The sequence below is a fragment of the Prionailurus bengalensis genome, chromosome B4 (assembly GCF_016509475.1).
Source record: "Prionailurus bengalensis isolate Pbe53 chromosome B4, Fcat_Pben_1.1_paternal_pri, whole genome shotgun sequence".
Classification (NCBI taxonomy): domain Eukaryota; kingdom Metazoa; phylum Chordata; class Mammalia; order Carnivora; family Felidae; genus Prionailurus; species Prionailurus bengalensis.
In genome coordinates, this window is record NC_057358.1 from 129725257 (window position 1) to 129740971 (window position 15715).

The 15715-nt window shown below is 53.9% G+C and overlaps 1 protein-coding gene across 1 annotated transcript; it reads left to right on the forward strand.

Annotated features, from left to right (window-relative positions):
• The first annotated feature begins 7269 nt into the window (after positions 1-7269).
• On the forward strand, positions 7270-15004 carry HMOX1 (heme oxygenase 1). The gene is made up of 5 exons (XM_043563616.1): positions 7270-7481; positions 8973-9093; positions 11303-11794; positions 13158-13257; positions 14263-15004. The coding sequence occupies exons 1-5, from the start codon at positions 7459-7461 to the stop codon at positions 14391-14393; spliced, it is 867 nt and encodes a 288-aa protein (XP_043419551.1). The 5' UTR covers positions 7270-7458; the 3' UTR covers positions 14394-15004.
• The last annotated feature ends 711 nt before the right edge of the window (positions 15005-15715 follow it).

Consider the following 15715-nt stretch of genomic DNA (forward strand, 5'->3'; position numbering starts at 1 on the left):
CCATTCAAAGAGGTGTGTACGGTTATCTCCTTGTGATTCTAATTTAAATTTCCCTGACTATATATAGACTTGAACATCTTTCCATGCACTTAGCATCCATATATCTCTTTTGATGATGTCCAAACTTCTTATCCACTCTTAAAATTAACTTATTTGGCTTTTTTTTTTTTTTAAATAATCTCCACACCCAACGTGGGGCTTCAACTCACAACCCCAAACTTAATTGCCTTCATATTATTGAATCATACAAGCTCTTTACATATTCTAGGGACATGTCCTTTGTTGAATATGTTTGTGAATATTTTCTCCTAGTCCCTAGATTGCCTCTTATTTTTTGTGTCATTCGAAGAGCCAAAGTTGTTCATTTTGATAAAGTCCCACTGGTTAATACTTTTCCTTTTATATTTTGTGCTTTTTGTGTTGTATTTTTCTTTTTTTAATGTTTATCATTGTTGGGGCACCTGGGTGGCTCAGTCGGTTGAGTGTCCGACTTCAGCTCAGGTCATGATCTCGTGGTTTGTGGGTTTGAGCCCCACATCCGGCTCTGTGCTGACAGCTAGGAGCCTGGAGCCTGCTTCGGATTCTGTGTCTCCCTCTCTCTCTCTCTGTCCCTCCCCCGCTTGTGCTCTGCCTCTCTCTCTCTCAAAAACAAATAAACGCTAAAAAAAATTTTTTTTAAATAAAAATAAATGTTCATCATAGTTTCTTCTTGCCTTTTTAATGCATTGTATTTGAGAGATCTGCCAAATCTAAGGTCACTAAGATTTTCCTTTATGATTTACTCTATATTTTTTACGGGTTTCACTCTTCCTTCGAGGTCTATAATCTGCTTCTGGGCCGAGTCTTGAAAAACGTGTAGCTTGGCAAAGGCGTGAGAGAGGCAGACGTGTCTTCTAGGCTCGAGGGACCACCCTGAGCAAAGGGCCAGGGGGATGTGTGCCTGGATAGTTGGGAGGGGTAAGTATTTCTGAGACCGGCATGCGTGGTGTGACGGGGCAGGCGGGGTGAGGCTCTCCTGCTGGAGAGGTGGCCACCGCCAAGGGCGGAAGGCCAGGTGTACCAGAAGAAGGAGATTGCACGGTATCCCAAGGGCAGGGGGAGCTAGAGAAGGGTGTTGACCAGAGAGGAGTGATGTGGTCACCGCAGCTACCTTATCTGCAAAATCCGGGGCAGGAGGCGTGAAGGAGATAAGGCATGGAAAGGTGTTCCATTGGTGCGTTGGCCAGCTTCTCTTACCCTCTTTGGCTACCCAGCCTTCTCAGAAGGCTCGCGATAAGCACCCTGAATTAACTGTTAACATTTCCTGGTGACTATTTGTCCCACTGCTTTGGGGACCTTTTTGTTACTTAAAAAAAAAAAATTTTTTTTTTAATGTTTATTTCTTTTTGAGAAAGAGAGACAGAGCATGAGTGGGGTAAGTAGGGCCGAGAGAGGGAGACACAGAATCCGAAGCAGGCTCCAGGCTCCGAGCTGTCAGCACAGAGCCCGACGCGGGGCTCGAACCCCCGAACCTCGAGATCATGACCTGAGCCGAAGTTGGACGCTTAACCCACTGAGCCACCCAGGCACCTCTTTTATTACTTTTATAAAACAAAATTCAACAGAGTGCATTTAAAGATCAAATTGACTTTATTCAGTGATTCACGAGTCGAGCAGCATCCCGTGTCTGGCAAATAGAAGGGAGCTCTTTAGGGTTTTTATGGGCAGAAGTTGGGGTGGGGAGGGCAGTGAGACAAAGAAGGAGTGGATTATTTCAGGCAAGGTCACCTTCCTTTAGGGGAAGGGTGGCAAGGATCTCTCGGGCTGACAACCTCACTCGTCTGGCCAAGGCAACTCCAGACTGGGTACCGGTAACATTCCCGGAAGAGGCAGAAACTACAATGAGGTTAGATGTTAGTCTTGGTTTGCTGCCGTGTGGCTTAGCTCAAGTGACTCCATTTGGGGCCTGTGCTGTCTTTTTTCTTTAATGTTGGGAGTGTTCATCTCTCGTCTGTGACACTTGTGGCAGTTTCTCCCAGTGTGTCGGGGGTTTTGGCCTTGAGAACCGCGTCGCTTGAAACCCAGAAAGCTTTAGTGTTTTGTGGCCTAGTCTGAGGATGTTTTTATGGTTTGGGCTTGTCTGCCTCGCTGAGAAAGGCTGTGCTCCATTTAGGCAGTGCCTGGCCCTGGGCTCCCCCTTCTCCCCGTCCCCCCCACCCCTGCTGGGTCAAGGGCATATCCTCTTGGGTGGTCAGGACTACCCCCCACCCCCAGCCTTGTTAACCTGGGATGCCCCCTGCCTGTGGAGGGACCCAGGCAGGTCTCCTGATTCTCCTTGAACCGTCATCCAGCAGGGGCGAGCCTCCCGGCAATTCCCCAGCCTCGGCTGGGGGCCTCACCTCTGTTTTTCACATTTAGAGCCTTGGGAGACCGCTGGGCCTCCCCTGCAGTCCAAACCACTTCTGTTTTCCAGGCAGGCGGCGGAGGGTGGTGCCCCGGGAGTGCTGAGTTGAGATTTCCACGTTCCCCTCCAGCAGCTGCGTTTCTGCTGAGTCACGGTTGGGAGGGGGGACTCGGAGACAAAGGGAAGGCAGATTTTGCTGAGTCACCGGCTGCTTCCTCAGCCTCCCTCTGAGCGGTCTGGGTGAAAGGACAGCTTTCACAGCAGGAAGGAGGAAGTGAAGCTTCCAGAAAGGAGCAGAAGCCTCCAATCGATCTCCAGTCTTTGCACGTTGTTTGCAAAGCCCGGTCCCAGACATCTCAAGGGTGATTCGTCCAAGACTCAACTGCTCAGCACGTTCCCCCCCCCCCGTCACAGTAAACTGGCAACTCCAACTTCTGCCTTTAGAATATGGATGTCCTGTCCTCTCACCCTGTCCTGTCCGAGCCCTGGATTACAGCGATGCTTAGCCTTCGGCCCCCAGCCTTCTTCAGGCCAATTTGCCCCTCAGCAACCCCAGCGATCCATACCTAGTGAGACCCGCCTCTCCCAGCTCCAAGCCTTGCAGCCTCACCTACTTACCAAAGGTCCTTGCAAGAGCCCGCAGGCCCCAGGGGCTCTGTCCCCGGTCTCCCCTGGCTCTGCTCTCCCACCTGTCCCTCCCTCTCTCTGCAGCGGCCACACTGACTGCTGCTAGGTTTGGCCCACCTGGGGGCCCGGGGCCTGCCTCTCCCCACACCTCCCAGCCAGTGAGCCCACCCTGACTTGACCTTGATTGAACATCGCAATCCCGGAGTCCTGCTGAGCCTTCATCAGATTTCTCCTACCATTTCTTCTGCCTCCAGCCAGGGAAAGCTCTCAACTTCCAGGGTTCCTGTTAGATTAGATTAGGCCTGCCCGAGGATCCAGCAGGATCGCCCTACCTGGAAGTCCGTAACCTTCATTACATACGCACAGGGCAATGGTAACATAACAGAGCCCCAGGTTCGGGGGCTCTGTGCATCTCTGGGGGGCTGTGATTCCACCCACTACAGAGAGAGAGAGGGAGAGAGAGAGACGCCCACAGTGAAAAGAGAAACCAGGCTTGGAAGAATGCTAGGCTCAAGGGAGGCCTCAGTATTTCTTTCCGCCCACATTTGTCTTCTGTGCCCCCTGGCCCCCCTTCTGGATCATTTTCCCTTCGTCCCAGACTTCTTCCAATTAGGATCCTGAGTGCACATGCCCTGTCAAGGTGGGCTTCGAGCCTCTCCAGCTTTGTATCTCTAGCCCTCCTATGAATCGGGTCCAATCCAGCGGCTCAAGCATTTGACCCTGAAAGAAAGGCTCAGAGAAAAGGTGGTGGGTTCTCTACCAGAATAAAGCTTTCATGGCGGCCATTCGTTATGCTGAGAGATGACAGAAGGGAGCAGTTGAGGGAGAACCCGCAGGATCTCTCTCTCCATCTGTCTCCTGCTTCCCAAAGCTGAGGCTCTCTGTTCCTGGTATAAGGAAGACAGGCTTGGAGGGGGCACGTCCTCCTTTCCTGTTGTAACAAATATCGCAAACATAGTGGCTTAAAGCGATGCACATTTAGGGGCGCCTGGGTGGCTCAATCCGTTAAGTGTCCGACTCCTGATGTCAGCTCAGGTCACGATCTCATGGGTTGTGGTTTCGAGCCCCACGTCGGGCTCTGCGCTGACAGCACGGAGCCTGCTTGGGATTTTCTCTTTCTCACGCAAAATAAATAAACTTTAAAACAACAGCAACAAAAATGATGTATGTTTATTCTCTAGAGATCTGGGGGTCGGAAGTTCTAAAATGGACCAGCGGGTCTGGTCTGTGCTTCTTCTGGACTTGTGAGGATACACTTCCTCACCTTTTCCAGCTTCTAGAGACTCCTGCTTACCTTGGCTCATGGCCCCTGACTCTATTTTCAACACAAGCATCTCCCAGTCTCGGTGTCCTGTTTCTCTCGCCACATCACTTTCTGTATCTGTAACCCCGCAGCCTCCCTCATCAGGATTTTTGTGATTACATTAGGCCCACGAGGATAATCTCCCTGTCTCAAGATCCTTAAAGTAACCACATCTGCAAAATCCTTTCCACCCTGTATTGTAACATATTCGGACGTTCTGGGGAGTAGGATACGGACATCCAGGGAGGGGGGACATTATTGAGTTTACTACAGGAGGACAAAGAATACCATTTGGATCATCCTAATTGCTTGAGGACAGGGAAGGGAAAGTCAGGAAGCTGAATCAGCATGCAGAAGAAGCCCCAGCTCTATACTGGGACAGAGGACAGAGCCAGATCAGCTCTGACCTGGATTGTCCCCGGGGTTGTCTGGGTGTGGGGTCTGTTTTGGACAAGTCTGAGGCTCCCTGGGGCAGCAGGCAGGATGAAGAGCAAGCCTGGACAGAGAACCAGCAACCTGTGGTCACTGAAGGCTCTGTGTCCTACGGGTGCAGTCTGGACAAGTCAGTCCCCACTTGGGGCCTCTGCTCCCCCAGGTTAAATAAGAAAGAATCCGATCACACGAGCATTACTTTCCGGGATTCCCGAATGGACAGGCTCTGGGTGTGCTGATGGGAAGCTTTCAGATCTTGACAGGCTCATCCCCTAAATTGCTGGGGCTCAGATGGGCCCCTCTATGACAGGGCATGTGGTGAGAGGCTTAGGAACACTGGCTCCAGCTTCAAAGCACCGTGGTTTGAATCCTGGCTCTGCCGTCTCTGGCTATGTGACTTGCGAACACTATTAACCTCTCTGTGCCTTAGTGATTACGGGGACAAAATGGAGATGAAAATGACAATAAGCTGGAGGGCTGATGTCAGGACTCAATGAGATCCTGCCCATAAGGTCTCTGTAAGTGCTCTGTAAAGCCTGGCTACGATTGCAGTTTGTAGTTTGATTCCAGCCCTTTCCGGCAGCCTACCAATAACATCACGTTTCGCGGTAAGAGATCTTGTGGCCTATCTATTAATTCATTCCAATCAATCAGTGTTGATTGTCTGCTACCTGCCAGGCATTGTACCAGACTCCAGGATTAACAAAACAAAGCAAACACGCTGCCCTCCAGGAACTTGCATTTTAATGAGGTCATTGGTTTCTAGTAGCCCTAATTTCTAGCAAGTTCTTGGCAACTTTTTTTTTTTTTTTTTTAATGTTCTAGCGGCTCCCATTCTAGTTCTGACCTCTGTGAGTCTCGTCACCTCTGGGAGATGACATTCCACCTGGACGTTTTGAAATCTTTTTCCCAGGCTGCCTCAGTTCAAGCCCTTATCTTAACCTCTCTGCCTCAGTTTTCTCATTTGTAAAATGGGCATAATAATGCCAAACTTATAGAGTAATTGTGAGGATTAAATGAGCTGATGCATGTGTGTATATAGTAGCTGGTGCACAGGAAGTGCTCGGTGAATATTAGCTGTTCGTATTGTAAACCTTGTTCATAAAAGCAGAGGTGGTTATATGGTTTATACAAAGGACCGAACTCCTTGGCAAAGCCCCTCTATCTAGAAGGCTCAGCAACCCCCAGATCTCAGGATTGATTTGGTGACTGAAACTCAGATGAGTGACCCTGGAAGAGGGTGGCTCATGGGCCAGAACTCTGAGCGCGGATTAGATGGACCCATTGCCCGCCTGTCCCTGCCTGGGACTTGCAGACTGTCTCCAAGCAGCAGAGCTTTCTAGACATGCACAGATGGAAGGGACCTCAGGCCTCAGCTACCACAGTCCTCCAGCTGGGAAATCCATGCTTGACAGGCTATCCTCAAGCCTGTACTTGCATTTTTTTCAGACTTGGGCATTTGCTACCTCTGTTTCCAAACAACATACTTGTACTGCGCCAAAGTTATGTTTTTATGATTTATGTTTTTTGTTTGTTTTGTTTTGAAGTAGGCTTCACATCCAGCACAGAGCCCAGTGCGGGGCTTGGACCCTGAGATCAAGACCTGAGCTGAGATCAAGAGTCAGACGCTTAACCGACTGAGCCACCCAGGCGCCCCTGTGTTTTTGTTTTTAAACTTAGAGTCCAGAATTGTGGCATTGGGACGGCACTTCGGGAACTATTCAGTTTTGTCACCTGGGCTTACCCAGTGTCCTAAGTGATCAAGCTCATGCAGAACTAATTCAATAGTAGATCAGATAGGGAACAGCTCTGTTCCAAGATGAGTCAGCTGTGACGAGCCGTGGAAGAGTGCCCTATGCATGCCAGCAGGAAGATAGCTTTGTGACAGACATTGCTCTCAAGTTGTGTACCAAGTGTTAGGACAGCCTGGAGGGGGAGGGCAGACTCAGACTCACTCCCAGGTTTGGGTCCCAGTTTCCTGCTTTATGTGTGACCCGGGGCACGCCACTTCATCCCCCCCGCCCCCCAATCCCCAGCCTCAGTTTCCCCGTCTGTAAAATGGTAGTGGTCTACCCCACAGAATAGTTGTGGCCATGAACTATAAAATCAGTACAGTCTCTAGCACTTAATAGGTGCTTAAAAAAATTAAAAAGGCCCTAAATGTACATGTAAAGTGAGAATGAGGGAGGTTGTCAGCTGAGAGTCCCCTGAGGAGGTGACATTTAGGGCTCTGCCGGCAGGGTCTGGGACTGGTAAGTCCCGGCTGTGCCCCCCCCCCCCCCCCCTGCTCTGAGACTCAAGCCCCCGAGTTTTCTGGCTCTTTCAGATTCCTGGGGAGCACAAGTCCCATCCTGGCATGGCGTGGGGGCCTCTGGAAGGGACAAAATCACACAGTTGCTCAGATTTCCAGACATTGTTGCCTTTTTTTTTTTTTTTTTAAGCGTCCTGTTTTAAATTGCTTTGTTTTCCGAGGGTCATATGACCGCTCCCCCTCCACCCCCGCTGGCCTGGGGCGGGCGCGGCGCGGGTGTTGCAACGTCGGGCCGAATGTGGGGATCAGCTGCTGGCCGCCACGTGACCCGTCCGGGCGATAAATGGACGGCGCGGCGCGGCTCGGCACAGTCGCCCTCGGCACAGTCGCCTTCGCCACTCCTCCCGCGCGTCCCGAGACGTCGGAGCCAGCACCCAGCAGCCAGCACCGAGCGCCGGCCGGATGGAGCGCCCGCAGCCCGACAGGCAAGTGAGGGGCGCGGGGCCGGGGACCGGCCTCTCCCCGGCGGGCAGCCCCTGCCCTGCCGCCCAGCTCTGGTCTCCAGTCCCTCCCCGAGACAGAGCCGGGAAGCCACATCGCTCACTCCCTTGGGTTTCCCATTAAGGAGAAGCTGGGTTTCAGTCTCGTCCGGTGGGCCAGTTAGAGGGATAAAAGGTGGCTTACCTGGCTGGTTCCCCGGCCCGGGCTGGGGGACCAGATGGGTGTGACCCTATGGTATCCCAACTTTTTTTTCTCTTGTTTTTGTATTGGACTTTTGAATGACGTTGGAGGTGCTTTCTGCTTAAATCTAGGATCCCTGGGGCTGCCCAGGCTGGGTGACAGTGGCTGGTTCTCTTACCAGAGCCCCCTGGTGGCCATGTCCTTGTCTTACTAGTTGTCCGGCACTTGAACGAAAACACCACTGTGGCTTTCCTAGCCCCATTTTACAGATGAGGACTTAACAGACCAGGGAGGCAACAAGCCCAAGGTCCCCATGGCTAGCAGGTGTCTGAGCTGGGATTTGAGCCACCGTCTGTCCGCCTCCCAGTCTGGCTCCTTCTCTTCTCCCAGGAGTTCAATGAACATGTACAGAACAGGGGGTGATGTTTCAGGAAGGGGGGGGTGTGGGAGAGAAAGGAGACATGACAGTTCTGCGGGAAGTGGATACAGACATATGGCAGAAATTCTCCCAGAAAGGGATTCTTTTGAGTAACGCAGAGTTTCACAGGCTTTTTAAACCAAGCACTTTTATGATGTGCATAACATTTATTTTTTATTATTTAAAAAAAAAATTTTTTTTAACGTTTATTTATTTTTGAGACAGAGAGAGACAGAGTATGAACAGGGGAGGGCAGAGAGAGAGGGAGACACAGAATCTGAAATGGGCTCCAGGCTCTGAGCTGTCAGCACAGAGCCTGATGCGGGGCTCGAACTCAAGGACCGTGAGATCATGACCTGAGCCAAAGTCGGACGCCTAACCGACTGAGCCACCCAGGCGCCCCATTTTTTTTTTTTAATTAAAAAAAAATTTTTTTTTTTTTTTGATGCGCGTAACATTTTAAGAGATTTGTACCTGAAACGTCAACAAAACAATTGAATTAAATCTTGGGTCCAAAGCCAATGCCAGCAGTGATGATGTAGAATATGAATGTTCATATTTTCGGGGGCTACTTCTCCCCGGGCATTGCAAACCGTACCCCCCCACTTTTCTCCAATAACTTGGTATCAGGGTTTCCCAGTCGGTTGTAGGACCTGAAGCGCATTGATTGGGCTGTTTGGAAGGCAGTTGGGAAGGAAGGTGGCCTATGTATTAGATGGCAGGTTGGAGCGATTTCTGCAGAGGACTCTGATCGCTCTCTGAGGCCTGCTGAGAGGCAGATGGCAGGCTCAGAAGCTCAGCGTGGGGATGAACCCTGCTCAGAGCCACTCTTATTCACCCTCCCCTTCTCTCCCTCCCTCCCCCCTCCCCTCTGCAGCATGCCCCAGGATTTGTCAGAGGCCCTGAAGGAGGCCACCAAGGAGGTGCACGTCCAGGCAGAGAATGCCGAGTTCATGAAGAACTTTCAGAAGGGCCAGGTGACCCGGAAAGGATTTAAGGTATGTGGCCTGGTGGGGACCAGCCCTGGTGGAGAGTATGACAGGGGTGTGTGTGTGTCCAAGGCACCCAGGCCAGTGGTTTAAGTGGAAATTCGGCCCAGGGATGCTGAGGGACCAGATGGGCATGTTCAAGGGAATCATTTTGCAGATGATACCACGGAGGCTTAAAGAGGGGAAGTGACCTGCGCAAGGTCACACAGCAAATTCCCAACCTGTGACGGTAGTGCTGTGGAGGGGCAGGGGCCCTAGTGCCATCAACTGAGCGCCTCCTCTGTGCTGGGCATTTTACAGTTTCTTATTCTGTGCCTCCCCTCTGGGTAAGGAAGATGAGGAAGGGAAGGTTCAGAGAGGTGAAGTAGCTAACAGAAGGTCACACAGCCAGTAAGTAAACGGGAAAGGCTGAAATCAAACCAAGGCTTGGTCGCACTTCAGACCTTGCGCTTGTGACGTAATTCTGATCTGCCTCTGAAGGCAAGGGGCAGCACGGGTTCGAGCCCGACCACGACCATTTCCTAACGGTAAGATTGTGGGGACCTCCTCTATGAAGTGGGGTTTCAACACAGTGTCTTCTTTTTTTTTTTTTAATGTTCATTTATTTTTGAGAGAGAGGGACAGAGTGTGAGCAGGCGAGGGGTAGAGAGAGAGGTAGACACAGAAACCGAAGCAGGCTCCAGGCTCTGAGCTGTCAGCACAGAGCCCGACGCGGGGCTCGAACTCACGGACTGTGAGATCACGACCCGAGCCGAAGTCGGACGCTTAACCGACTGAGCCACCCAGGTGCCCCCTCAACACAGAGTCTTCTTAAGCACCCGCTTCACGTGAGGCACTGATTTTCCCAGCACCGCTGTGGAATTCATGCGAATGAAAGGCAAGCACTCCAAGGGTCAGGCGGGTGTCTGGTGGTCAGACCTCATCGTGAGGAAAGGCTTATTCAGCTTGAACAGAGGGGGTCGAGCAGGTGTATCCCCCCTGCTCCTGACACCCCGCCCTTTTGCAATCGGCACCCTCCCCCGCTTCCAGCCCAAGAGATGCTGCAGTGACATGTGACATGCAGTTCCAGGAGGCGTGACACACACCCAGTTGGTGTACTGTAGCTGGGGACAGCGGGAGCCGCGGAGGTGACTGCTAGAGTATCCCATAGCCAACCACTGGGACTTTGGATGTTGCGTCTGAGCCACTGAGTTCAAAGTGGGCACAAAGATCCATGAGAGAACCCACGCTCGCAGAGGTGATGCTGATGGCGGTGACGTTTATCACCACAGCCTCTTAACCGAGGGCCAAGGGCCAGGCTGTGCCTAGTACTTTACCTGTGTCACCCTGCTTGACTCTCCCATGAGTCCCCTTTAGTACATGCTTGTCCCCTTTGGCAGGGGAGGGGACCAAGGCTTGACTTGACGGTCACTCAGACCTCAAATCGCCAAGAGAGGGCGAGCGGCTTACCCAAGGTCACATAGCTGAGGACCGGCCGAGCAGAGGTTAGAACCAGGTCGGTCACACTCGATAGCCCAGGCTGCTTTGTATCAGAAAGCTGCCTGGATTTCTGCCCTGTTGAGAAAGGAGGCTGCCATGAAGGTTTGCGGCTTAGAAATAACTTGGAAACCTCAACCAGAACATCTTTGTTCTCCTTCAGACTCAAACTTAGAGTATTAATGTGTAATGGCAGTTCGCCAAGCCAAGGTGGACCGGGCCGGTCCCCCTAGACTAGACCAACATCTAGAGGTGTGGGGCTCGGAGTGCGTTTCCAGGGAGAATCGGCCGGCTGGCAGATAGTTACCCAGAGGTCAAAGTCCAGAGGCGCCAGTAAGCACTTTCAGTCAGGTCCTCCCTTGCTCTAGAGCTGTGCTGGTTCCCTAGCAACGCCTGGGCCTGACTTCAGTTTCATCTCTTACTAGCTGTGAGACCTCGGTTTCCTCCCCTCTCTGAGCCTCCGTTTCCCTTTCTGTAAAGTGGGGACAGCAGCTCCTCTGTTCATAGGGACTAAGTTAGGCTGCGTGTTCATCCCATGGAATAAAAGGGTGTAGGCTCAGCAGGTACATGATCGAATTCTCTGGCTGCTGTGTAGAGAGGGTTTGTGGGGTGGGGGTGGGGCAGCAAGAGGTGGGAGCCCAGCCTGGGGAGGTCGTGAGGGTCTCCCCGGGGCGGTGGGGGGAGGGGCCGGATGGGGTTCTTCCGCGAGGCGGGCAGCCTGACCTGCTCGCTCCGGTTTCAGCTGGTGATGGCCTCCCTGTACCACATCTACGTGGCTCTGGAGGAGGAGATCGAGCGCAACAAGGAAAACCCCGTCTATGCCCCCCTCTACTTCCCCGAAGAGCTGCACCGCAGGGCCGCCCTGGAGCGGGACATGGCCTTCTGGTACGGGCCCCGCTGGGAGGACGCCATCCCCTACACGCAGGCCACCAGGCGCTACGTGCGGCGGCTCCACGAGGTGGGGCGCAAGGAGCCGGAGCTGCTGGTGGCCCACGCCTACACCCGCTACCTCGGCGATCTGTCTGGGGGCCAGGTCCTCAAGAAGATTGCTCAGAAGGCCCTGGACCTGCCCAGCTCCGGGGAGGGCGTGGACTTCTTCACCTTCCCCAACGTCGCCAGCGCCACCAAGTTCAAGCAGCTGTACCGCTCCCGCATGAACACTCTGGAGATGACCCCCGAGGTCAGGCAGAGGGTCATCGAAGAGGCCAAGGCTGCGTTCCTGCTCAACATTCAGGTGAGGAGCTGGCTGGCAGCCCAGGGTGGCCACTGTCTCCCCTCGCTGCTCCTGTGGGGACATCGCTCCTACACAGGGGGCGTGGGCTGTGGGTCATGGTTAAAGGCATGGTCAGGGAGTCAGGTTCCTAGTTCTGCCACTTCCTAGCCGGGTGGTCTTTTTTTTTTAATGTATTTATTTATTTATTTTTGAGAGAGAGAGGAGAGAGCGGGAGAACACAAGCAGGGGAGGGGCAGAGACAGAGAGAGAGAGGGGGAGACACAGAATCCAAAGCAGGCTCCAGGCTCTGAGCTGTCAGCATAGAGCCCGATGGGGGGGCTCGAACCTGTGAGCTGCGAGATCTTGACCTGAGCTGAAGTCGGACGCTTAACTGACTGTCCACACAGGCGCCCCACTAGCTGGGTGATCTTACCTCAGTTTCCCCATCTGTAAAACGAGGATGTAACAGCGCCTGCCTCTTAAGAGTTGTTGTGAGAGTCAAGTGAGTTTGTACCAATCAAGTCCCGGTGGCAGGGCCCGGCACAGGGCCAGCCTTCTCACGGTTGGTTCGTGGTCTCTCAGGGTGTGAGAGGCACAGTTGTAGCACTCTGTGGCAACACCGTGCGACAACATAGACTTGTGTGTGGCCGGGTTGGCATTGCAGGGGTCACAGGTGTGGCCGGCAAGGCAGGATGCAAGTTTCTAGCATTGCCTCAAACCCAAGGGGAGCGTGGGCTTTGAGCAAGACCTTGAAGGATGACTGGGCGGAGCTGAGGGTGAGATTCCTTCTAACCCCGATGTCGTAGAATCCTATAGCTCTCCCCTCCTCCTGGGGGCGCTGTGGGGACTGGGGTCTTAGCTCATGCCTTCCTGGGCCCCTTGGTTCCCAGCATGGCACCCAGCACCTGTTAGGGAGCACCATCCCTCCCTTGCAGTCCCCTGACCGATGACAAGGGCAAACGGACCTGGTCAAGCCTCCCAGAAGGCTCTGTGTCTTTCGGAGGGGTTCAGAAAAACCCCTCCAGGGGCTTTGGAGCCGCTGGAAGGCTGGCTCTTACTGCCTGACCTCTGGGTCAGCCTCGGTCCAGGCGCTTCCCCTGCAAAGCCTGGCTAGTGAGCATCACGAAATACACGGACCAAGGCTGAGTGGCGCAGGGGGCGGCTGGGTGAGGACAGCGGGCTGCAGGAGCCACGTACACTGGGTACCGCTCACGGAATAAGACTTGGCCCAGGGACACGGGACAAGGGCACGAACAGCCCCAGTGAACCGTGATGTCAGGATGCTGGTTACCGGGGAGCATCTGGGGAAGAGCAGGCAGGCGGTTCTAACGTACTTGTCACCTGTGATGTCACTGAGATGGGCTGTGTGTCTTCTGTCTCTCAGCTGTTTGAGGAGCTGCAGGAGCTGCTGGGCCAGGACGCCGAGGACCAGAGCCCCTCGCAGGCACCGGGGCTGCGCCGGCGGGTCGGCAGCGGGGCGCAAGGTGAGGGTCCCCCCGCGGATGGCCGCTGTGGGAGGGGCGCGGGGCCCAGCCGCGTGTCTCGGGTGCCGCTTGGCTGCCCCGTCTTCCGAGTGTTCCGAGTGACAAGTAGGGCGCAGGCACAGGGCAGCAGCCTTCACAGTGGCGCTCGGGGCCAGCCCTGCAGCCTCTCCACACCTGTTTCCCCATCTCTGAAATCAAGGGCAGTCAATTGGTTCTCGTTCACTGTCAACCCCTCCCCCCGCCCCTTTCATGGTTTCTGAGTGGAGACCCCCTGATGGGGGGCAGGGTTCTGGAAGTGGTTCTAGCAGTTACCCTGCCGTGGGACCCCGGGGAGGCACGGGACCCCTTGGTCTTCTTGCGTGTTAGTCCCCCCCTCATGTGCCTCTGTGGCAGTCCTGAGAGAACATCTGGAAAACTTCCAGAAAGACCAAAGTGCTCCACGAAATGTACCCTCATCGAGCCCGACACGGGTGTGGGCAAGATTGTGGTTTTGGGGGGGGTGGTGAACAGAGAAGTGAAGGCCAGCCCCCTGCTTGGCGGGTTACTGTAGGCCTTGCCCCTCGAGCCACCACCCTACCCCACCCGCCCTGTGGCTTTCCCACCTGTGCCAGGACCCTGTGGAGCCCTCTGTTGGTGGAACTGCGCCTGGGGACAAGGGAATGAGGCCAGTCCTGATGGGATTGGCTAGCTGGTGTGCGGGGAGGGAGGGTCTTTACCCTAACACATCAGTTCTCAAAGTGGGGTTCCCCGGAGTACCCCTGGAGGATGTGTCCTCACCATGCGGGCTGGCTGAAAATGGAAGAGCGGACGGCTGGGGGAAAGAGTAAGCTCCCTGTCTTTGGAGATAACCGAGCAGTGGCCAGAGGGCTCTCTGTCTGCTCTAGCAGACACCGAGCAGGAACTGTACTAGAGGCTGCCGAGACCCTTTTGCTGTGTTTTTCTGTGACACCCATACTCCCACCCATGTCCACCTGTTGGTGACGTTGCCCCCTTTCTCTCTCTCAGATGCTGCTCTCACGGAGACTCCCAGAGGGAAGCCCCAGCCGAACCTTCTCTCCCAGGCGCCGCTCCTCCGATGGGTCCTTACCCTCAGCTTTGTGGTGGCAACGGTTGCTGTGGGGCTTTATGTCATGTGATTGCAAGGGTGCTGGCCCCTCAGGCTGTGAACTCTGCCCCACCGAGGGCCCTCTTTCTGGAGAGGGCACGTCTCTTGGCTGGCTTCCTTACTGTAGGCAAGGGGGGCTGTCTGGGCCCCCCGCCTGCCCTGTCCCTGCGTCCCTCTCTCTCTGGAAAGGGAGGAAGAGCCTGCGGCATCTTCCCCAACCGAAAGCACATCCAACTCAACGACTTGCACTTCCAAACTGGGATGAGGGGTCCTGCCTGGACCCTCAGCAGCCCCCGTTCCTGCAGCAGAGCCCAGAAGACATGGCCAGAAGTGGCAGCTGTCTTGAACCTCCCCATGCCCCGAGTTCGCGGTCTCCTTGACACGCCATGACCGCTTGCCCCGTGGGCCATGGCAATTTTTATACAAACGTGCAAAGATGTTGTGTCTTGTGTTTGTCTTGTTTTTGTCGGAGCCACTCTGTGTTCCTGGCTCGACGTGAACTGTGGTATTTTGTTGTGTTCTGTTTTTATAGCGGGGTTGGGGCGAGTTTGGGGGTGGGGTGGGGAGGGAGGTGTTTAACGACACTGTGGCCTTGGTCGCTAACTTTTGTGTGAAATAATAAACTACATTGCCTGATAGTAACTTGAAGTGTTTTTCTTGGGCGCTGTTACCCTTGGGGAACTGACCTTTCCCCCACTTGTTTCTTGAATGCCTGGTGGGGAGAAGGGGTGAAGGTGGGGGTGGAAGGAACCAGTTTCGGATGTTGGTCCCCGGTGTGGGAATGTGGGGGGCGAGCTTTTGGGCAGCGGGCGTGTGCAGCTTTGTGCGGAACCTTTTTGGATGCAGGACTGCTTTACTGAGGATGGCATTGCCCTGTTAGGTGGCAACGAGCAGCTTATGGGATAAAATTTATCCAGTCGATAACAGCGAATCTTTGGGACTACACTGAGATGTGACACTGCTATGGAGCGCGGCTGTGGACGTTCGTTATTAACCTCTGTGGGGCTCAGTCCTGTCATCTGCAACACGAATGCGGTGAGACCCACATCACCTGCCCGCAAACGAGAGGCATGTAAAATGTCAACATCGCCCAGCGTCAGCTCCTATTTTGAAAGGAGGGTGATCGGGGTTTTGTGATTTGGGCTAAGCGATTTTTGTGTCACCCCACCTGTCATCTCGTTTAATCCTGGCAGCAAACCTGCGCAGGGTGCTCTGGGGGTCAGGAAGGATTTAAGCCAGGTCTGTCCAGCTCTAAAGCCCCGATTTTTTTCCCCCTAAGTCATGAGAGCCACTGAAATATTAATAGTGCAGCTTCCCAATTTGGGAAAGTGAAAAGCCCTCGCTTAAGGTGTA